Consider the following 22,601-nt stretch of genomic DNA (forward strand, 5'->3'; position numbering starts at 1 on the left):
ACCGTGAGAAAGTACAATGCCAACAACAAGCTGAATCGTGTGTCAAAGCTACAAACAGTTGGTGGCCTAATCGTCGGCCTTGACAATGAAGATCAACGCAGAACAAAATTTAAATGGCCAGTAACACATGTGGACCAAAGATATCAAAACCAAGGATAAGAGGAATGAGACCACTTAAACCTTTGTCTACTAGGGCTTAAGTTTTCTAAGAGGAAGGCTGAAAGCAAACAATATTTTCTAAAATAATGGTGAGAATAGCAATTCTCACTGAAGCCTGCCTGCAATTAAAAGATTCTTCTTCACTAGAAAATCAAATTAATGTGCTTCCTGGTCATATTCCTCTTCCCATATTCATGGATGATTTGGACCCTGGCCTGAAAAGGGGAGTGCAGACAACAGAAATGGACTTAAGGCAAATCGGTCTTTACAAAGACCACATCGCTAATGAGGAAGTAATCATCATTAGGCAAATGACTGGCCCCTAGTTAAATTTGGCCTTAGTGAAAAGACGCAAACTAAAGGGATACGGGCATGTCACAAGTTCACTCAAAAGACCATCCAGAGAGAGATCGAATATGATCATAGGGGGTTAAAAACATCCAAGAAGCATCAAAGAACCAGAAGGCGACCCCTGACTTGCTAAATTAGAGCGGCGTAGGAAGTAAGGATCACATAAAGACTGTCCTAGGTGAGAATTGAACCAGAATCCCTCGTGTGTCGAGGAGTAAGGTCGAGGCCCACGTTGACTTTGTCGCTTTAATTTGCTCAACACCAGATGTAGCCCAAGGTAGCTGTTTATAGACATCGTTAGCAGTCCACGCAACATCTGCAGTCGCTGGTCTGCGAGTGCAATATTGATCTGGCACTTTCTGGTGCCAGCCCCTAGCCGGCTGGTCCACAATCGTCGTGAACAAACAAGCCGACACGCACTTAAATAATAACGGGCGGAGACAGAATGGCTTCAGGAGACCACTGGTTTGTCCACTCCCACTTGCCAGTTGGATGGCTTCTGGCCAAGGAGTGCAAAAGAGGGTGAACTTTGACCCGAAACCTAAGGCGTCCGTCATATTAGTCCTCCCAGTCGCAAGCTGCCTGAAGACCCTGAGGCTGTCGACATCCCTCACGACTGCTACGACACTGCCCTGCCCTTTGACGGCAAACAAAATGACATCCGTGCCGATGACACCGCTAGACTTGTTATATGTGGACATAGCATTGTACATCATGAATGTCTTTTTTCGCTTGTCCTTCTGTGATAAATCGAAAACACTAATAATGTTGGCTGTCTCTTCTTATCGTCAAGTCACCATGATTAATGTTCTTTGACTTAATGCTTCACTTGAAGGTGCGAAGAACAGGGTTTTATTATTAGTAGTAGTGCTTCTTCATTCTCGTGATATGCGTACGATCTGACGGTAGTGGCAGTGTGGTCGTTGACACTGGCAGGAGAACTGAAGACAAATTCAGAAAATTTGAGTTCACGTTGCGCTAATGACACCCGGATGTAAATTAATACAATACATTTAACTGACAATAGTATAGAGAGCGAAGCACAAAAGTGAGATTACTGGTTTCAAAATTTAACCACGGGCCTGGGTTGCAATATTTTACACACATCCACAAAGCTTAAGGCGAAGAAGAGCTGACATTTAGAAAGAAATCATTAGTGCTTTTTTTTTTTGTCTTTTTTTTTCTTATTGTTCTCTCTTCGTCCTCCTATTCTGTTTCTGGTAAACCGTAGAAAAAAAGCTAGTGACATTGGCTTTGGCCATTTCTCTTTTGTTGTTTTCTGTCTCCCGTGCTAAGTGTATAGACATTTCTACTTGTATGTCTCGAGCTAAATTTAGCCATTTTACATTTTATTTGTATGCTAATTTTGCGGATACATTTCTTTGAATTAAAAATGGAAATAAAAGATGAATATCCACAGAAGGTCTTAAAATGTTGAAGCTTCATTTTCTTTTTTCTGTCGAAGAAACATTCCAGACATCGAAGGCAAAGCTGCCTTTCCCTCAAGCCATGTTGTCATAAGGTCACATGTTTCCGCAAGCACAAATTTGATTCTAATGCAGCCCGTGTCCAAGACAGAAGAGACAAAAACTCGGCTCGTGTTAGTCATTGTAATGAGTGCTGTGCTTGGTCTGTGCGGGATGACAGCTAATTTGACATCTAAAGTCCACTCCAGAGCCTTCTCCCCGCGAGTCGTGGTGTCACCGTGTGCCACGTTTTTCCTAAAGGCCCATGGGAAGGTAGGGATGAGGATGCGGGTCACTGGCGGAGATGTTTAGAGCGATGTGAAAGAGGTGAATTAAAAGTCAAATACGTGATGTGCATTTCACCTGAAAATGTTTTCAAACTTAATTCCTTCTCCCCTTTTAAAAAATCACTTTGCCTCGTGATCATTCTATTAGGCCTGTATTCATGGATATCCTCATTGGATAAAACTGCCTTATCTTGAGTAGGAAAATAATAGGACAGGTAAACTAACCTACGATTTAAGAGCCACTTAGTAGGTGATTACCTAACCGACCGCATGCATTATTCGGCAGAGAGCGAGGCAGAAAACCTACAGCTAAAACGAGAAACCAGAGGCTATGGAGAGTCGAATTCATGCATTCTTACCAAAGGATTTTACTCGAGCAAGTATCAGAGGACCATAATATTAATTTATTTTCATCCAGATATAAAATTAAATGACCGACGGTAAAAACCGATAGTGATATTCAGTTTCGTTTATTATTGTGTCCTCTGCTCAAATCAGTATGCACCAAGTAGTTCTGTTCAGCTTATTTCTTAGGGTCTAACTAAAAAAAAAAATTAAGTATTTGCTTCTATCAATCACTATCTCCGTCATGCTTACCCACCATTAAAACAGTTATGGCGACTGTTGGTAGGCCTGGATAGATCTACCCTGATTTCTACGCTGAATTCGCATGAAAGAATTGTTTGATTGCCCATTAATGGTGTTTATAAAAATAAGTTTCACAATCTCTGAACTAATTTTTTTAACATTCCTGTCCTTGTAGATGTCTAACCACCCAGACGCCAGTAATTGAGAAATTAGGCCTCTGGTGACGATACTTGATCATGTCTAGTTCAGTCTTGAGATCCTTGATGTGTCACTTCCCCCTCTTATCATCGTGTTATCGGAACACAACCAATTTGATTCAATTTATTTTTAAATCTTTAAAGCTATGCAAGTTTAAAAAAAAAAAACAGAACAGTTCGCGTGGCACGTAAATTAAAACAAGAACATAGATCATGAACTAACCGTTAAGACAATTGACTTCTTTTATTGACATGTGTACTTCGTTGTAAAAATTTCCTGCAAAAATGGCTGCGGTAGTCTTTTTTTTTTTTTTTTTTTTTTTTTTGAAAAGGGATGAACTGCATTAGAAGCGATATGCAGCTAGCGACTGGGACAACCAACAGAAGCTGTTCAGCTCGTGTGGGCGGACGATGGCGCCACTGTCACCATGGTGTACGGACGACGTTTCAGACGACAAAGACTTCAGACTCAGATGGACACTCAGATGGACGAGGGACACAGAATCTTTCAACAGAGAGCCAGACTTCTTGGATGCTTTCACTAAAAAGGTTTTCCATCGATTTCGCCGAGACATCGATGGAAGCTCTTCTTTGGTGGTACAGTTTTCTACCATCAGTTGTCGGGCAGTAGACATTGTTAAGGGTGTTTGAAAGTCGTCTTGGTAAGTTCGCACGTGTAACCAGCGGCTACAACATCATGCACCTGCAACCATCGCCACGTCGTGCTCGTATTGTTAAGTTGCAAAGCACTTTTAGCCCGCGAGTGGCGTAGGTGGCGCCATATCGACCGCTAAAAGCGAAAGCATTAGTTCTTTCCGTTGGCCAATAATATGTGGCCAAGAAAATCTTTTGATGTTACGCTCGAACCGCAGACCGCCTTTGAATATCTTTATGGATTACAAACCAGGCTATGTTTAAAAAAAGGAAAATTTATAAATTTGTCTTTAGTCATGCAGTGATTGAAATAGCCCATCAAATTCCAGTGTATTGTATACTGTGTGTGTGAGAGAGTATACGTGCGTGAAATGATATTTTTATGAGTTATATTCTCTTGTGTAATTTTTAAAAACATTTTCTATACCTATTAACATGTTCCGTTATTCTTTCTAAACTGTATCAAACGTCGAAATACTTATTACTTTTTGACATTTTACATTAATTTAGCTCTGTACTGTTAAAATATTGCCTCGGTGCATTCACATACCTTTAGCCTTATCTGCTTGCTAATTACACATAATTTGTGACGTTTGCGTGTTTCCTCTTTGTTTTGGACAAGATCGATCGTGACGTTGTGTCTGCAACGTCGTCAGTTAGGAGCTATTTTTGGCCCTGTAATACGTTACGTAAGCGGCTTGCCCGTGTGGAAGGTCATTGGGCAGAACGATGCCTGGATGAAAATTTTGCCTTTTGCCTGATGACACGAGATCGTGAGTGCACTCAATGCACTCCACGGACTAGTGCAACATGACACTAGTTTCACTTACGCCAATCAGTAAGAGCTCATGCACGTCACACTAGTTTCCATCATTAGCTATCCATAATCTCTAAGGCCGGCCATATTTACATTCAATGACATCACACAGCAAGATTATTACGATGGCATCATAGAAAAAATTTTATTTTTCCAACTTCTTTCCCCGTGTGTGTTGGTTTTCTTTTCCTTTAAAACTAACTCCCAAGTTATGTTTGTGGAATAACTATATAATTATACTTGCCGTATGCTTATTATATGCTTTTTCACGCCTTCCCTCTTTCCGCTTTTTGCTATTTTGCCTGTTCGTCTTTCTTTTGCAAAATCACGATCTGAAGGCTTGTTGCTTTTTCCTCTTTCCGTTTTCTGTAATTGATTTTTTTCATCGGTACTGTTGTTTATCCTTCCGAAGTTCATATGTTGTTTGTCCCTCGTATGTTGCCCATGTTTCGTTCTAAGAGCATTCTCCTGCGAAATGTGAGTATGCGCTATACAAATTTTCGTCCCAAACTTCATATGTGAACATGCCTACACCTACACCTACACCTAGCGTTTTCAAGCCGTGGCGGAGGGTTTAACTTATGAAATTACTTGTAAGTTGTGGTGTTTGTATTATAGTCATCGGCACACTCCTCGCACTCATTATCGTCGTCTTGGCACAGCAACCTCGTCCTCTCTCACTGCAAACGAATAAGCTCGCTCTCTCTTTTTTGTTTTTGCGCGCGCGCGCGCACACACACACACAAGCAGGAAAGTGAACACGAATTTTGTCTGGGCAATAGCCGCGTATGCAGTATTATAACATTATAATGAAGGTAACGTGGAATAATCGAGAATAAATTTGACCACAGCGTGTTCTTGGTTCTCTTGTAAGTCCTCTTATTCTTTTGTACCAATTGAAGTATGTGACATCAAAGAACGTTTATGACGGCACTACCAGGTATATAGTTCTTGACTGCAGCATGACAGCACTCCCGACTTTAGCTGTACTCCCATCTTGTCGGCTTAATGTATTCAACACATCGCTACTAAAGGGGCAGCGGAAGTGCTGCTGTGATCCACGGGTAGTTTTGACGGTTTCAGACGACACTACACAATGGAAACAACTGGCGAAACACTATATGTGTCGAGCCACTTCAGTTTTAATTGGCATGAATAAAGAGTCTATATCATGCCTTTCCAGTCTGGCCTCCTAGCTTTGAGTGACACGACATAGTCTGTCATGCCACTTGCTACATGCAGTTTTGACTGACACCTTACAATTTGTCACGCCACTCAGTTTTGCTCAGCACGTACCACTCGTCATAGCATCTGCATCTTATCATTTTCAATCCGTGTCCTAGCTGTCTTGGGTTTGTAACACCTATATTTGTCGCAATGACATGACCATGTCAGTACACTTTTCTAAAATTAAAGCATGCCTTTCTTGGTACAGTTCTACGCTGAGGTCTTGAGATCCTTCAGGTTAAACTACGCTTAGTAAGAGAAAGTACATGGCTTGCAGTGCCAGCAGAACAAGCAAAAAGTTATGGACTGCAATATCCAAACTGAGAGAAGAGGAAGACGAGGAGGCAAATGAAGAAGATCCAGTCCTGCCCACTGACGTGCACGTAGGAATTGCGCCTCCGAACGACCTCCCAGTCCACAGCCACGGAGCTGTGTGACGTCATCAAGGAATTGGTGGCGCTCTCTAGAGCTAGAGACAAAGGGAGGTCACGCGGACGTTCGCAGCGCGCGATGTGGCAGTTGGTTGGCGAGTCGACAGCTGGCTGCACCGAAAAGTGAAATTCGATGTCACGACATACTGACACGCGCCTTCCGCGTGTCCCGTCGTGCCTCAGCCCCATTCCTACACCTAGAGCGTCACGACACAGCGGCTGGTTTAAATAGGACGTCACTCCTACTGCCAGATCGTCTTTAGCGTACAGCTTGTCGTCACTCTTCCGCTGAAAGCCCCCTGTTGACCCGTCAGCCTCCTCGTCACGACCGTCGTCCAGGCAACCTGTAGACACTGAAAGCAAGGCACACAAGATGTAGACACTGAAACCACTCATACAGCCAGAGGACACAACGCATGCGGGCTCGCACACACACATCCCGCGGACAGTGAAAACATGCAGCCAGTTCACGGAGTTAAACACAGAAGACAGATTTTTTTTTTTTTTGGGGACACAGAACCACTCTTAAAACACGGCAACCGCCACACTGTAGGTCTACAAATTCGACACAGTCTAGAATCTAGATAATCCATCAGAATCAACTCCGGCCAACCAATGACTGGTTTCTAAAAAAAAAATTCATCGAATTTATCATTTTTATAAGCATCATATCTGACTATAAAGATCAATAAATTACTGCAGTTCAAAAGGACGAGAAAAAGGGAAAAAACATACAAATAAAAAACTAAACAAGTCTCAACCTGAGTTTTTTTAAAGTCGAGTGTTCTTGTCTACTGATATTATGATTATGCTGGAGTCGACTTCTTTAGGAATAATTTTGGAATGATAAACCTAAAAGATGAGAAGCGGTGATTACCTCTCCTTGGCTGGCCAGAGCCATCGACAAAAGCCCAGTCCCCCAAGAAAGCTGGCCAAGCGTAGCGATCACACAGAGTGAGACTGGTGTAGTAGTGAGCCAGAGGAGATGGTGGACAACGGGCAGTTTCTTGAGCTGCCCGCTCCTCCTCCTCAACCTTCTCAACGATGGGTGGGAAGGAGGCAGTGGATGGCAGGCCTGGTGAAGTCATGACCTGGGTCACAAGCGGTGACTAGGTTAGCTGACATAAGGTGCTCACAAGCACAGACATAAGTTCATGACCTGGATGACGAAAATCATAAGCAGTTACAGACCTTATGCTGATTTCCCTCTAGTCCTGCCGTCTTACCTCAGAAAGAGCTGCTTGTGAATACGGTAGACTGCATGTCATCACACCAAGCTTCAGAAAATCTCCCAGTATTCAACACGCTAGTTACACGTCTCGCTGAATCCGCTCTCAGTAGCATCACTGCAAGACGCTTCCTCTTAATTCTTCGCAGCAGATCCATCGCCTGCCGAGCAAGTCACCCTGGAAATATGTTGTTGGGAAGCAAGCGCTTTAAAACACTTTTGCAAACGTTTAAGACTGATGTTCAAGTGTTCTGACATGCTTTTATTTATTTAGAAGGTGTGCTGGAAAGCCAGTCAGGCCTTTGCCTCACTCAGGAGCACATGGAAGGCAAAAAACATCAGCCAGAAGATCAAGCTGAGAATCTTCAAGTCAAATGTGATCAGCACCCTCCTTTACGGATCAGAATCTTGGAAGATGACCAAAACCATCAGTAACAAGCTTGACGTCTTCCAAAACAGATGCCTCAGGCGCATACTTAACATCTTTTGGCCAAACACCATCACCAACGAAGAACTCCACCGAAGAAGTGAAACCGAGTCCATCACCACGCAGGTTCAACGAAGGCGTTGGCGATGGATTGGACATGTGCTCCGCCAGCAGACAGCAGACCTTTCCAGAGTCGCCCTACGATGGACTCCAGACGCCGAAGAAAACGAGGCCGCCAAAGGAAACTTGGAGAAGAACAGTGGAAAGGGAGATGAAAGGAAAGGGCTGGACATGGGGTCACCTAGAGCGGGTTTCAGCCGATCGACATCAGTGGCGGACTCTGGTTGAGGCCTTATGTGCAACCTGATGCACAAAGAGGAATAGATAGATAGATAGATAGTGCTGGAAATGAGAAAAGTCGAGGACTGACGAAGGTGCAGTAGCTGCCTGACAAAACAGCTGGTGTCCCTGAAGTTTTAAAGGCATTGACTAACGTTGTCTCAGGCCATTTATATTTTAACTCCTAGATTGCATCAAGGGTACATGTAATGTCTCACAACTTAGTATTTAACGGTGATTGCAGAACTAGATAGATAAATGGTGAGTACTGCACGCCTTTAGGACAGTACCATAAAGAGCTGGTACAACAGCTGTAGGGCTAGACTGATGCTACTAAACTGATACTGCTAGGATGGATACTTCTTCGTCTGGACAGAATATGAAGACACCTTGTCCGACTTGAGTTAGTTAACTTTATTTTGTTACACTGTCCCTTTGATCCAAAGAGCTTCATTTAGGTAATATAGGTGGTGGCTTGGCACCGCCATGTTCAGGTTTTGACCAGAGGACAACGAGATGCCGATTGTATACCCGTTGCACAGATTTAAATGGGGTATAACCTCTGATTTTTTTTAAATACCGACTAAATATACGTCTGAATTGTAATTGTTCCATGTAGATAACAGTCATTATCGTTTTTCTTCCAGCCTTATCGTGGGTGATCAGGCTACACCTAGTGACTTTTGCAGCCAGGACCGTACATTTAGTATCGTTGGTTGTACTTCTTAATTTATTAGATCGGCTAAAAACGGTATAACAAGCATAGACACACATTTGGATCAGACAAAGATTTCATTAACTGAAATTTATAACATTGTAGCTGAACAAAAACAGTCTTAGGCAACAAACTACATTTAGATGAATTTGTGAAGATACAATATCGTAACGTTTGGATGACAAAGACAACATTTTTATAGTCGAATGTGAGACGGACATTTACGTTAAGTCCCACCTCCGCTTGTCCCTCATACCCACCTATTGACAACCAGAAGTTTGAACAAACTTTTAATGGCGCGATCTTTGCCTATCACTTTTAAAAAAAAATTAAATAATAGCTTAGAGAAAAGAGCTAAAATTCAAAACTGTGGACAGCCCTTCGCATATCATTACACATCTGGGGGCTAGGAGATACCACCGTGTAGACATGTTTGGTTATGCGTTGGTATGATTTGACTACCCTGACCATTCACCACAGGGCCTACGGATACAATGAAGAACTCACCTTAGCAAGCATCCAGTCAGGCTGATAAGACTCTGATACAGGTTCGTGGTGCTGGTCCCACTCAAAGAGGCATTTGTTAAGACGGCACAGTTGAAGGAACAAGCATTAAACTGGTTATTGTTTCCTGACATAGTCTTTTTTTTGTTGGTGCTGTTACTATTACAATGTTCGCCTCTACGTCGTCACCAAACTGCGAAAGTCTCACCACTCCTAACCAGCTGCGAATTTAAACATTCTTTATACAGTCCTGACTGTTTCAACAAACGTTTCTCACGGGTCTCGTGTCGCCTAGTATGGGATGTGCCGATGGGCAGATTGTAGGGACACAGACACTACTGCAGCAGACCGCGCCTGCAAGAGCTGACGTTCGCCAACTCGCCTGCTTCTGGCACCCTCACGCAGCAGACGCAGGCTTTTGACAAAGCTCCCAACGATCGCCAACACACGTTCGCGGATACGAGACGACATCCCATGCGCTGTGTGATGGAGTTCATACAGCCAGCTTGACGAGACATCCAGCACGGTCCTGTCCCTCAGCTTGGCTTTTGCCCTCCGAGTTGGTTTCTGATACCAGTGTACCGATATATTTATATAAAAAATACATGTAAAAAAAAAATACACGTATGATTAATCTAGCGCATAATCACGCTCACAGGAGCATGCTCTCAGCGCTTAACAAGTAGGAGACGTGGGCAGCAGGACAGAAGAAGAAACAACTATGAAGATAAATAGCTCGCGTGAAAAATAAATAAACAGTAAATTGACATAGGCAAATGATGCCTTGTTTCAAACTCATCTCTTCCCTATCGTCACGAGGTGTCTGTCAGTCATAGGTCCTTCACTGCGGGAGATCACCGTGTTCACAAATATATGCATAGCCTTACAAAAGACCCGACTTTCATCTGGGTGCTGCCTTCTGCTGCCAACTTGCGCTGTTAAAGTGACTGGCAAGCAATAGTATCTATTATACATAGTATGAAATCTCATCAGCAAGGGCTGGGGTGGTATATATCAGTGCTAAAGAGTTTGATTCAGTACTAGCGTGACAGGTATGGCAACGGATAGCGCCATGGAAAGGTACGCTCTATGACGTCTATGTCATCGGCTGAGCATCTGCTCAGTGAGTACATTTTCTAGCTGAATCAAACATTTGTAAAGTTTTACACGGATTCATGTGTTTATATCTGATGAAAGTTATGGAGAACCTAGCAACTGCAGAAATGCCTAAACATGTCAAATATGGACAGATTTATTTACTTAAGTCTGCTGTCACTTGAAGGTAGATGTGACAAATAATAATGTTGAGGGGTTGTCATTCTTGGCTAAAGAAGACGAGGATTTATGTGATTCATTTTTGTTTGTGGCCTCTCAACTGACTCTGTGGTCTGAATGTGAAAGCGCAGAAACGGGCATAGATGGGACACTGGATCTCTGTTGTCGTGATCACTGTTGACTCTGTGACATCGTTCCTGTGCATCAAGAATTCTCTGTCGCCGGTTGGCCCCAAAGTTTATGGGGTCTCCATGGTACGCCACTGGCTTCTTCCCTGGTTGCGGTTTTCGGTTCTTTAGGCTTGATATTGCGCCACTGGAGGTTCTCTTTTAATGTTCTTGGAGCATTAGCGCTGACAACTTTGTCTCCTCTTGTCACGTCGATCTCTTCTGCGATCTGACGAAGGTTTTCGACACTGTCAAAAGAAAGACCCTCTGGGCTATGCTGGCGAAATATGGCTGTTCACCCAAGTATGTAAAGATGATATGGCTGCTCTATGATGACATAACATGAGCTCTCAGAACCATTCACTATCAGAAAGGCATGAAACATGGACATATTCTTGCCACAGTTTTCTGGGGTCTAGAATACGCATGAGGGTGAACGATATCGGTTCTGTGAGACCTGGACTCTGTACCACAAGCTTATTAAACAGCTGTAAAACCTCCACATGCGAGATCTTCGCTCTGTTCTTGGCATTTGATGGGAGGACAGTTATCTGCCTAGATTAGAAGTCCTAGAGAGGGCAGACTGTACCAGCATCAATACAACACTGCTCAAAGTCCAACACCACGGGAGGGGTCATGCCATGATGATGGAAGGTCACTGCATTCCCCACCAACTGTTGTACAACGGTTGCAGTCGCCTCTATCAAAAATCATCCTACCATCCCGTTTTGCAGCAAAAACTATCATTTGCGTGCTTGCGCGCAGTCGATCGTCACTCTTCTCAAGAGTGCGTCACAAGTACCGGCCCATATCAGTCTTGCCTAGGCCCAGAAATGACATGTCATCGCCAGCATTGTCGGTTTGTGATCAAGGGAACATCTCGATCGATCTTCCATCTGAAACAGAAATTAAATTTGATCGAAGTTCGACTGAAGCGTGATCTTAAAAAGAAAATTCTTTCTTTGGATTAAAACTATAAATCAGTATATAAATGTTTAAGATGTGAATCTACATGCAGCTGTTTATTTTATACTAAATAGTATTATCTTTTAAAAAATACTTCTGCAAGTTTAAGCTATAGAATAAACAAGTATTTTAATTGTTTGTTAGATCTGGAGGCAAAAGGCTATACACATGTGAAGGGCAATTTATGTTTGGTGTGCTGACTGATGGCAAACAGTATTACAACACTATATATTAATATATATAAATTATATGTTGTATGGACAATTTCGAAAGTTGGTGCGCGAAAGACACGTGCAAAACAATTAAATGTGTCTTGTAAGGAACTTAATTCTTATTTACGTTGTGTCCTTGCTGTCAGCATGGCCAAGGCACGAACATGTCGCACTACATCTGATCACGGACGTGTGCATATATATAGGTAAAACAAAGAAGTTTGGTACGTAGTGATCGATATAGATGAAGTTTACTGTTTACAGTATACAGTATGTCTTAAATATTTCTATCGATCACAGAGAACTGAGAGGAGCCATCTAAACTGATGCAAGCACGAAGACGAGTCCGGTTACTATAATATATAATTATAAGGTTGATAATCGTCTGCCTCACACATTCACGTGAATGCACCCACCGTAGACGTATCAGATTAAAGACGTAAAAATCAAGAGTATTCATTAAGATCTCATTTAAAGAGTGCTCTTGTTTCAATAAACAATTATGGCGCTCATAATAACTAAAATACCACTTTGCACGATAATGTTATCATTAAAAGAAGAAGTTGAAGTTACTGTGGAAAGCTGTGTGATCTTTGTGATTGTACGTAATAATCAAAGCGTCCTTCAAACGGGGAACTGTCACGTGACTAAGAAGCCAAAATGGCGGAGTATTGTACACATGTGTAAATCGAATTTACACCGAATGCTTCAATTAAACAGCTCATCTTGTTGATTCTGCGATTATTTATAGCATATAAGGAGCAAAAAATGTATGCTATTCTTCTGATATGACTAAGGTAGGTTGATCGACATGTTAATTTGGCAGCAATGGCTAAGACTTTTTACAATCACGATCGAGTGTCAAGTGTGCGTCCAACTCGAAGTTTACATTGCAAAACAAAAGCCGAAAACTTCATGGAACAGCAGTAGCATGTCTGATTTGAATTTTTAGGAATCATTTGCAACTTGATTATTTAAGATTCGAACTCTTATTTGGCAGTGATAACGTTTTTATTTTTAGACGGCGAAAAGACGAAAGCTACGAGAGTCACTGAAACACCACTTGAAGACGATTTCTAATTTTCTTCTTCATAAAATAGCTCTCTTTTAATATTTTACTTTGTAGGTCATAGTATTTTGTACATTACAACCACATATTGTACATTTACATAGTATGGCTAGGATTGTTGCATGGACTTGGCTGGCAGTTAAACGTTAGAATGACATACACTTAATATACCCCGACACTATAATGTTGTTGTACTCTCTTACATTGCAATCAGTTCACAAATGGTGCCAGAGGTATTAAGGATGAGAGCAATATCTCTATAGTATTGCTACTGTTTATATTTTAGTAATAATTTAGCATATGTATTATAGTTACTATTTAGATTTAGTAATGACGTAATATTTAGATGACAATTGTTGCTGTTAATAGCAAAGAATTCTGCTGGGAGACTTAATAAAGACATGGTAGTTGTAAAGAAATAAAACCATTGATTATTTGAACATATTTTGTCAGACACTGATACCCTGTTATAATTATAGCAGGTCACAGTTTGGTCATAGAGGTCTCTTATGCAAAGATAAACAGAATGTCAAGGACTTCTCAAGCTCAGCTTTTGCATGCATATGATTGCTGCATTACCAGACTTAAGGGCTAGAAGTTTTCTTTTAAGATAGAAGTTTCTGTTACACAGTAAAAATATGAATTGGGATAATGATACCTAACATTATTGCAGCAGTTTTTCAATGCTTAATTAAAATTTTCTCTTTTATTGCAGATAGTCCAAAGGCAATGTCTCAGAAAATATCTGATACTAACATTCTGACTGGAGAACCTCTCATTTCTTCAACTCCACCACTTATATTGCTTCAGTCAGAAGAAGACCTTACTTCTGATCTGTCACCTAATCAGACAGGTGAAAATCCTTCCTCTAGTACAATTGACTCAGCATCAGATGTCACATTACTTGACTCAAAAGCAGATGACACTGGAATCTCAAACAGCAATGCAGGGTCTTGTGATCCAGTTCCTAATACGGAGAACAGCAAGCTAACTAGCAGTGGCACAGCATCTTCATCTGTGCATGATGAATCCTGGAATATAGAGAATCTACTGACAGAGGTAATACTCCATTTATCTATGCTGTGATTAAAGTATTTTCCTGTAAATTTTGTAGCTTTAATTATTTTCTTGTTGCTCATGTGTTTCACTTATGGTTTATAGCAGTAGTTCTCAAAGTATTTCGGACCGCAGACCACTTTACTTAAGTAAAAAATATGGCGGACCACCAAGTCCTAAAAATCAGTCTGTACTATGAATTTCAAATTTAAATTTGTTTCATTACATTTCAAAACTAAATATCCTTTTGTGACAGTAGTATAGTAATAAGTTGACATAAAACTACCTCATTATTTGTAATTAAAATGTTAATGCCAGGAATGCATCACTTTAAACATCACTTTTGCTGACATATGAGAACTGTCAGCCGCGGACCACCTGACCTATGCCCGCGGACCACTAGTGGTCCGTGGACCACACTTTGAGAACCACTGGTTTATAGTAATTAACAATAGATTTCTCTCAAACGCATTAGCAGTTGACACTTTGAGCATTTTGATCAATTCTGTCTGCTTTATGCAATGAATAAACTCAGTTAAGTCAATTGTGTCTAGTAAAAGTTTTAAAGCATTGGAGACATAAAAATTAATTTTATAATTTTAAAGCTTCAATAGAAAACTAACATTTTAAAGTGACTTTGCAGTTAATGAAAATGTTTAACTTTCTTGAATCTCTTGTACAAAGATGAAAAACCACTTTTTAGATGTTGCCTTTTTATAATACTAACCCCCTATGTATGAATACTAACTAAAAAGAAAAAAAATCTCTAGGTATTTTTCTACCTTGTTTTTTTGTGTGATTATTTAAAAAAAAAATTAAAGGAAACAGCAAGTAAATAGCAACTTTAGCTTAAATGATAAATACTTTCTGAACTATTTTCTTACTATGCCACATTGTAACAATTGTTTCTAAAACACATTTTCAGATAGTTCATAAAGAACAACATTTATGTGCTCAAACTTGGTTCATGACTTAGATCATGTTGTAACCAGACCCATTTGACAAGTGTTTGCAGTTTAACAGACTGTCAAGCAAAATTTGTATTTATACATATAATATGTCAGTGGATTTTATAACTAGCAGTCTTTGGAAAGACAGTTTACAGGAGGGAAATAAACAGATTTGCTTTAGTTGCATCCTACCTTTGAGGTATGTGCTTCACTTGTATGCATTCTTCCATTTTTCCCATGCGGAGATTGTTTGTCCAAGAACTTTTTTGGCAATGATTGCTGTATATAGAAGCATGTAACTGCCACATTAAAACAGTATATTACTGTTTGTAACCTTATCCTTTGTATTCTCTAATTTTCCTATCATAGTGCTCTTATCGCATAATCTTCAAATTTAGGATGCCCATTTTTTTTTATGACTGCACCTAGGAGACAAAGCAAAGGGTGCCGATGTTAGACTGCAACAGAATATGGCACCCTCCATGGAGCAGTTGAAAACTGTGTTTGTAAATAAATAGTTCTTTTGAAACCTAAAAAAGTTTGAGCAGAAACAGTTCAGTACGTAAATATCTGAAATTTGAGCACAGTTTATTAGTTGACTGAAATGTTCCTTTATAGGAAGAGCAAGGGAAATGGATACTTTGGGTTAAATGATAGCTTCTGTCATTCTGTTTCCATTCAAACAAACCATTTACAGTAAAACCTGCAATGTGAGGACAACATTTATTCAGGTTAAAACTGTCCCTACTTAACAGATGTCCTGTCATCAGAGGTTCCTACCTTTTGAAGGGCAGGAACAGCATAGCCTCTCTCAAACTAGGAGTGTAAAATCAGCTTTATAACCAATCCAACAAAAGTGCAAAAGATGTATCTGTCTTTACAAAATATGATGGACACTATAATCAAAAAGATGTTGGTTCAAAGGGAAGTTTCTATTTATTACTGTTACTATAATCAATCAATCTTTATTGTCTGTACCAGGCATAATCCAGGACAAATTTTTCTTTTGCTCACAAAAATAATTTATACATGTAAACATAACATAATTTGTGTGTATATATATGTACACTTACATACCTATATAATGATATTCAACACATGCACACATACACATGAACTTCATCCAATGCATCAATGTCTCTCTCATCTCTGGCTACGATCCTTTCGAGGATCAATTAGGCACTATCGATCTTCAAATATGTGAGTGGTGATGAAAGTGAAAAATGATCTAATTGGAAAAATGATTTCTATCCTAGTGACAGCTTTGTCAGTGGTAATAGGAGAGGTAATAAAAAGCATGACGTCTGAGTTGGACAGTTGCTTACACAGTCATCTTGCTGCATGTCCATCAAATCACGATGCTCCTAAACAAGCATCATCTGAAAAATTATGACAGGCTTCAACAGTCTGGAGTCAGTGAGAACTTTTGGTATTTCTCAAGATGAGAGTTTCTTTTAACCTGAAGATAAAAACCCTGTGAAAAGTCAACAGGTGTAGTCCAGCCCAGGGAGACATTATTGTGTCCCTGATAAGCCAGCCACAAATGACATGAATATTTTTAACTGGCAGATGCAGATCATGACTTTCAACAGTTAAGGCTGTCGAAATACACTTGTTTGACCAACCATGAATTCTCAGAAAAACTAAAAGCTGATAGGTGTATGTTTTTGGCAACTCTGGAAGAAGTCTATGACTGTCATTTGAAAACAGTTGAGAGGAAATTTGGGATTGTGTGCTATGAGAGCAGCCATTTTGTGGCTGGATCAAGACAAAGGATGAAATTCAGTAGCATGTTAAAATTTGGCATGAACTCCATCATCGTCGGTCCCAAGCTCGGATGAGAAAGGAGAGTTGGGCGTAGGGCTAGCAACCCTCTCCGGTAAAACACTTTATGCTACGGGCAGCTAGAGAAATAACTTCATCTGGTAGAAGAAGGGAAGTAGACCAGGCAACTGAACCTATGATGGCCAGGGATCAAAACCAAAAGGAGGTCTTTAGCTCAGTAGTTGAACTCCTGATGCCAAAACAACATATGCAGGTTGGTTGCTGGAATGTACGGACTCTATTCCAGACAGGAAGATTATAACAAACAGTTAAAGAAATGAACAACTACAAGCTCACAAAGCTAGCAGTAGCAGAGGCCAGATTGACAGGTACAGGAAAGCAGATACTTAACTCTGGGGAAATCATTATCAGGCCTGGCATACATGACAACCACCACCATGAAGAAGTTGCCCTGATCATCAGCAGGAAACGTGCAAACCCCATCTTGCAGTGGAAGTCCATAAATGAACATCTACTCTATGTGAGGCTAAAATCAAGTTCACAAAGCTATCTATTGTAGTATCCTACACCTACATTGACAACGCTGACAAAAAGAAAAAAGACAAATTTTATAGTGCACTCCAAGCGGTTTTAAACAATATCCCCAAGCTTCTCATGGGCGATTTTAATGCAAGAGTAGGCAGTAAAAACAAGAACAGAGAAAGATTCATGGTGCAGCATGGAACTGGAGAACCTAACAATAATGGTGAGAGGTTCATTGGTCTGTGTGAAGAGAATGATCTTATTGGTGGTACTCTGTTTGCACACAAAACGATCTACAAACTAAACATGAACATCACCTGATGGAAGGACACAAAAGTCTGATAGATCACATCATCATTAACAGCAAATGGAGGCACTCTCTGTAAGATGTGCAAGTCAAGTAAAGAGCAGATATTTGCAGGGGTCATCACCTAGCTGCAAAGATGAAACTGAAGCTGAGAAAAGCAAAGACTGGATAGAAAAGAACCAGCCTTTGGACAATGTCAAGCTCAGAGACCCAACAATCAAAAAGGCCTTTGACATTGCATTGAAAAGCAACTTCAGCATCCTCAAAATAAAGAAGCAATAACAATTGATACCTTTCACAAAGGCACAATAGAAGCACCAAAAGAAATCATCAGCTACAGTGTAAGCCCCAAAACGGAATAGCTATCTGGAACACAATAGAAGAAAGGAAAGAGATAAAGAAGAGACTCCTGAACACGAAGTCCCCCAAGCTGAAAGAGACGACAGCAGCCCAATACAGGGAGCTAGACAAGCAGATCAAGTCCTCAAGGAGAGACAGGCGACAGTATATAAAACAGCTTGTAAGTGAAGCCAAGGCAGCAGCTGTACAGAAAGACATGAAGATGACCTATCAGATCATAAAAAACCTACAAGGTGACCAGGCACAGCCAGGAACTCCTGGTTAAAAGAACAGATAGCACACCCATCACTGAAGACCGAGCCAAACTGAAGAGATAGGTGAACTTTTTCAACAGGTTAGAACCAGCCAGACCTATCAGTTCTACCTGAAATCACTGAAGCAGAAGACCTAGAAATCAACATCGCCCCATCACACTACAAGAAATTAAGAAAGCCATTCACAAAATGAAAAATGGCAAGGCACCATGAGGGAATGGTATATATGCTGAAAGTAGAAGAGGAAGAGACACCATGCATCTCACAAGGCATCCTCCAGGAGATTTGGGACACTGAAGAAATCCTTGCAGATTGGAGGAAAGGTGTTATATTCAAGATACCCAAGAAAGGAGACCTTAGTGACTGCAGTAACTAGAGAGGCATCACATTGTTATCCCTCACCAGCAAAGTTTTCAGCCTCATAATCCTCCAGTGCATTACAACAGCATACTCTGACAAGAACAAGCCAGCTTTGGGAAAGGACGATCATGTATCAATCATCTCTTTGTGCTCTGACAGATCCTGGAACAATCATAGGAGTAGAACAGACCACTGTAAATGAACCTTTATGGATTTGGCATTGGACAGTCTACATCATGCTTCTCTATGTGATTCTATGTCATTATGGCATCCCAGTGAAATTGGTCAGTATCATCAAGTCCTTATATCATATGAAAACTTTGAGTGCCAAGTCATCCGTAACAACCAGCTGACAGAACCCTTTAGAGTAGACTCAGGCATCAAGCAGGGGTGCATTCTGTCACTGATACTGTTCTTACTGGCTCGTGTGCCGTGTCACTCAGGGAGGTCAGTAGGACTTACAGTGGACATCCACAGTCTTGAAAGATCTTGACTATGCCGGTGACCTAAGACTACTTATCCATAGGCACCAAGACCGAAAATCTAAGTAAGACTGCCAGCATGATAGGACTCAGAGTCAACACTTAAAAAACCACGTCCAAAGGAACAACATAATGAATAATAACTTTGTCACAATCAGCTGGAGGCCACTAGTGGTTATAAAAGAATTTTTGTACCTGGGCAGCAAGTCAACACCAGGATAGACAAAACCAACCAAGCTTTTGCAATGCTCAAGCCCATCTGGAGATTCATTGGCTTCGGCATCCACACAAAGATCAGGATCTTCAACAGCAAAGTCCTTAGTGCCCTCCTATATGGATCAGAATGCTGGAAGACCATAGCCTCCATTGAGAAAAAGCTAGAAGTGTTCCAGACCAAGTATTTGCAGAGCATACAAAAGATCTTCTGGCCCAACACCATCTCAAAAGAAGAGCTGCAAGACAGGGCAGGGATGTGCACCTTGGCAGAAGCGATCAACTGCAGGACTGGCAATGGCTAGGACATGTGCCATATACCTCCAAATTCAATCCCCAGCCCTGTGCTGTCACAGGGAAAGAGGAATAGAGGAAGGCCCAAGGAAACATGGAGGTAAACCATTGACAAGGACCTCAAGAGCAGAGCCTGTCACTTGAGACAGTCCCCAGAACAGCAGCAGACAGAACTAGATGGCGGTCCCTTGTTGTCACCTTATGTTCCAGACGGAACAGAGAGGATTGATTGTGCTTGGCATGAGCAGTCAGTATCATGCATTCACTAACTTGCCATAACATCAGTCCTATACTGCTACATTTTGATTGTCATAAAAGAGTTAAATTTTTAAGCTGGTGGTGCCCTCATTTTACATCTCACCGAATGGCATTTGGCATGATGCGGAAAATCTTTGTTGGTGTACGCTAATTGAAATGTTATAGGTTTCCCTATTTGTAGCAGCAGACTCTTAGGACTTGAGCAGAGTCAGAAACAGAAATTGTGATATTGTTGAGTTGGAGAGAGATGGGAAGCAAGGAAGCTGACCAACATTTTGGCATGTGCCAATAAAAATGGATTTAGTCTTGTCAACATTAAGTAGAAGTTTATTGTTCATCATCCAGTTTTTGAGTAAAACCTGTCATATGAAAATGTTGATGAGCCGGTTCTGTGCAGGACAAGAATCCATTCAGCACATTGACAGAAGAGCACTTAAGTCGCTTGGAGGATGTTCTTTCCAGCGAAGAGGTACGCAGCTTTTTGCAGCAAACCCAGTTGCAGGAACTGAGCTCCGGTCTTGCAGAAAACCCAGCTGTAAGTTCTGCCACAGGTGCTGGTGCTGTGCAGGCTGGTACAAGCTCTTCCTCTGATGACCCTCTCAAGCTGGACGTCTTTCAGAACCAAGCATCAGCCTCCTGTAGCCTCATAGATGATGCACTTGCTGGTCAGGTGATTGAGGTGTGAACAATGACTTAGTGTTTTTGGACAGCTTTAATAAGCACTGACAGCTACTGCTGCAGCTGATTCTTGCTACATAATCTGTAATAAATTAACTGCCATTTCATGCTTAAAAATGCATTCATATTTCATCTGCACTTTGGAAAATATCAGAGAAAATATGGGCAGATGGTCACACAATAACTTTAAAAAATTTTGTATGAAAATATATTAAATTATTAGATAATTAATTGTCAGTACTTTCAAATTATGTTTTTATGGTTGGTTGCTTGCTTGCTTGGTTTAGTAGTAAAGTACTTCCACCTAGAGATGATTTCACACTCTTGAGTGGAGAGGGAGGGGGGAGAAAACCAGAGTACCTAGAGAAAACTCCTGATGGCCAGCCCTCCAAGAAGGTGTTGCATACAGAGTGTCCTGAGACAAGATCTGAACTCAGTGTCTCTCACTGCAGTGGTGACAAATGAGTGTTTTAACAACCACACTAACAAAGTGTCTTTTTATAGGGGAGAGGAGTGGTATAAGTGATCTTTTATGCATATATGTATACATAGAGATACACTTACAGTTAAGTCGTCATTGCCTCTTACAAGTAAGCAGTCGCATAAACTAAAGTGATTCTGAAATGTAGTAGGCATGATTTTATTTTAATAACAAATATGTGGCAGCTAACAATCCTGGTGTGGTAAAATCAGAAGAGATTTTGTGTTGTTATGTCCTAAACACTCCTGTGTCCTAGTTATATATTTTTAGAATGTGCTTGGGAAATAGAGCTGAAACAAGACCCCTAAAATGAATGGAATTTGTGGTCAAATGTTTGAAATTTCATTTTCAGTTGTTTCTTATTTTGTTTTCAGGATGGTGTTCGAGAACATGACTTGGCAGCAATGGCTGCTGCTTTCATTGACCATGCATATGCACTGCCTTATGTTGATGCTTTCACGGATAGTACTACATCTTCACCACGAAAATCTGCTCGAATCAAACAGCGAGCCGATGACGGCAAAAGTGCTTATGACAGTGATTTTGAGTACTATCTTACAAGCAGCAGGCGAGGGCGTAGAAAAGAGGAGCCATTTGAAGAAGAGGGGACACAAACAGAGTCTTCTCAGAGTCCCGCAGTTAGATCCCCTAGCTCTGGACCTTCTCAACCGAAACGGTAACTTTTTCCCCCCCACTTGATTATTTATTAACTATACCTAAGTTTTTACGATGCAGCAAGTGAAAAGATAGTTCTGAAGAAAATAAGTTGTTAAAGAGAATTTGTGAAAATCTTTAAATAATCTGAGAGCTGTAGGTTTCCCTTTGATGGCTTCTTTTTCTTGATGCAGCAAAACTGGTCGCCATTTCAATGTCAGCCCATTACAAATAAGATAATAAAACAAGGGTCTGTAAATGAGAAATAATTTCAATGGCTTCAACAAAATCTGTGCTCATTTCAGAGACTGATCAAGGCATTTGACACTATGCCTCATTTAAATCTTAATCTTGTTTCTCTCTAGAAATGATAACTTTTTTCAGTAATATGCTTATTATGTAGGCTTGTCAACAATTATTTCTTGAATGTGTGTCTGGATGTTTATGTGGGGTCGTTGGAATGGTAGTACAAGGAACAATTTTCAGTTAGTAAATGTTTAAGTAGCAGTGAGCTTGATTTTGGTATGTAAGTTTCCTGATTATTATCTTTTGCTGGAATAATATCAGGTATGTTTATATAAATGCCATGACCTGAGATTGTATGTTGTTTTTGTAGATTTGGGGATATTATAGGTTGATTGCATTTTCCAGGCGGTCTACACGTATTGTGGACATGGAAAATAGAGAAAAGGCTGAAAAGATACTGCAGGAAAATCGTTTGAAAGAGCAAGAAGCTAAAGAGGCCATGTTGAAAAGTGCAGAGAAAGAGGCAGAAACTCCAGATGAAGGAAAAGTGGAGCCACGAGTGGGAAGGAAACCGAAAAAGGTAAAGAAAGTTTATGTTGACCTCATTTGAAAATAAATATGT

The 22,601-nt window shown here is 40.8% G+C and overlaps 2 protein-coding genes across 3 annotated transcripts in view; one reads left to right on the forward strand and one right to left on the reverse strand.

Annotated features, from left to right (window-relative positions):
* Positions 1-5,050: 5,050 nt before the first annotated feature.
* LOC112561387 lies at positions 5,051-12,647 on the reverse strand. 2 transcript variants are annotated; one of them, XM_025233866.1, is made up of 5 exons: positions 12,584-12,647; positions 9,394-11,728; positions 7,404-7,583; positions 7,055-7,268; positions 5,051-6,530 (listed from the first exon to the last, which is right to left on the reverse strand). In XM_025233866.1, the coding sequence occupies exons 3-5, from the start codon at positions 7,443-7,445 to the stop codon at positions 6,046-6,048; spliced, it is 741 nt and encodes a 246-aa protein (XP_025089651.1). In that variant the 5' UTR covers positions 7,446-7,583; positions 9,394-11,728; positions 12,584-12,647; the 3' UTR covers positions 5,051-6,045. The 2 variants fall into 2 exon arrangements, with proteins under 2 accessions (XP_025089651.1, XP_025089650.1); XM_025233865.1 differs by lacking the exon at positions 12,584-12,647 and adding an exon at positions 12,138-12,211.
* Positions 12,648-12,660: 13 nt separating this feature from the next.
* The window catches only part of LOC112561389, a 31,140-nt gene continuing 21,199 nt past the window's right edge, over positions 12,661-22,601 (forward strand). Inside the window, 5 exon segments of the mRNA XM_025233867.1 lie at positions 12,661-12,807; positions 13,795-14,138; positions 20,318-20,599; positions 21,454-21,755; positions 22,385-22,559. Of these exon segments, the coding sequence (XP_025089652.1) occupies positions 13,809-14,138; positions 20,318-20,599; positions 21,454-21,755; positions 22,385-22,559 (1,089 nt within the window). The 5' untranslated portion in view covers positions 12,661-12,807; positions 13,795-13,808.

Source organism: Pomacea canaliculata, linkage group LG4, assembly GCF_003073045.1.
Source record: "Pomacea canaliculata isolate SZHN2017 linkage group LG4, ASM307304v1, whole genome shotgun sequence".
In the NCBI taxonomy this organism is placed as follows: domain Eukaryota; kingdom Metazoa; phylum Mollusca; class Gastropoda; order Architaenioglossa; family Ampullariidae; genus Pomacea; species Pomacea canaliculata.

Excerpts from the sequence above, each read along its gene's own strand:
- LOC112561387 (XM_025233866.1), bottom strand. The coding sequence starts at position 7,445 with ATGACATGCAGTCTACCGTATTCACAAGCAGCTCTTTCTGAG. Across the intron at positions 7,269-7,403 it reads CACAAGCAGCTCTTTCTGAG|GTCATGACTTCACCAGGCCT; the intron begins GTAAGACGGCAG and ends CTTGTGACCCAG. Across the intron at positions 6,531-7,054 it reads CTCTGGCCAGCCAAGGAGAG|TGTCTACAGGTTGCCTGGAC; the intron begins GTAATCACCGCT and ends CCTTGCTTTCAG.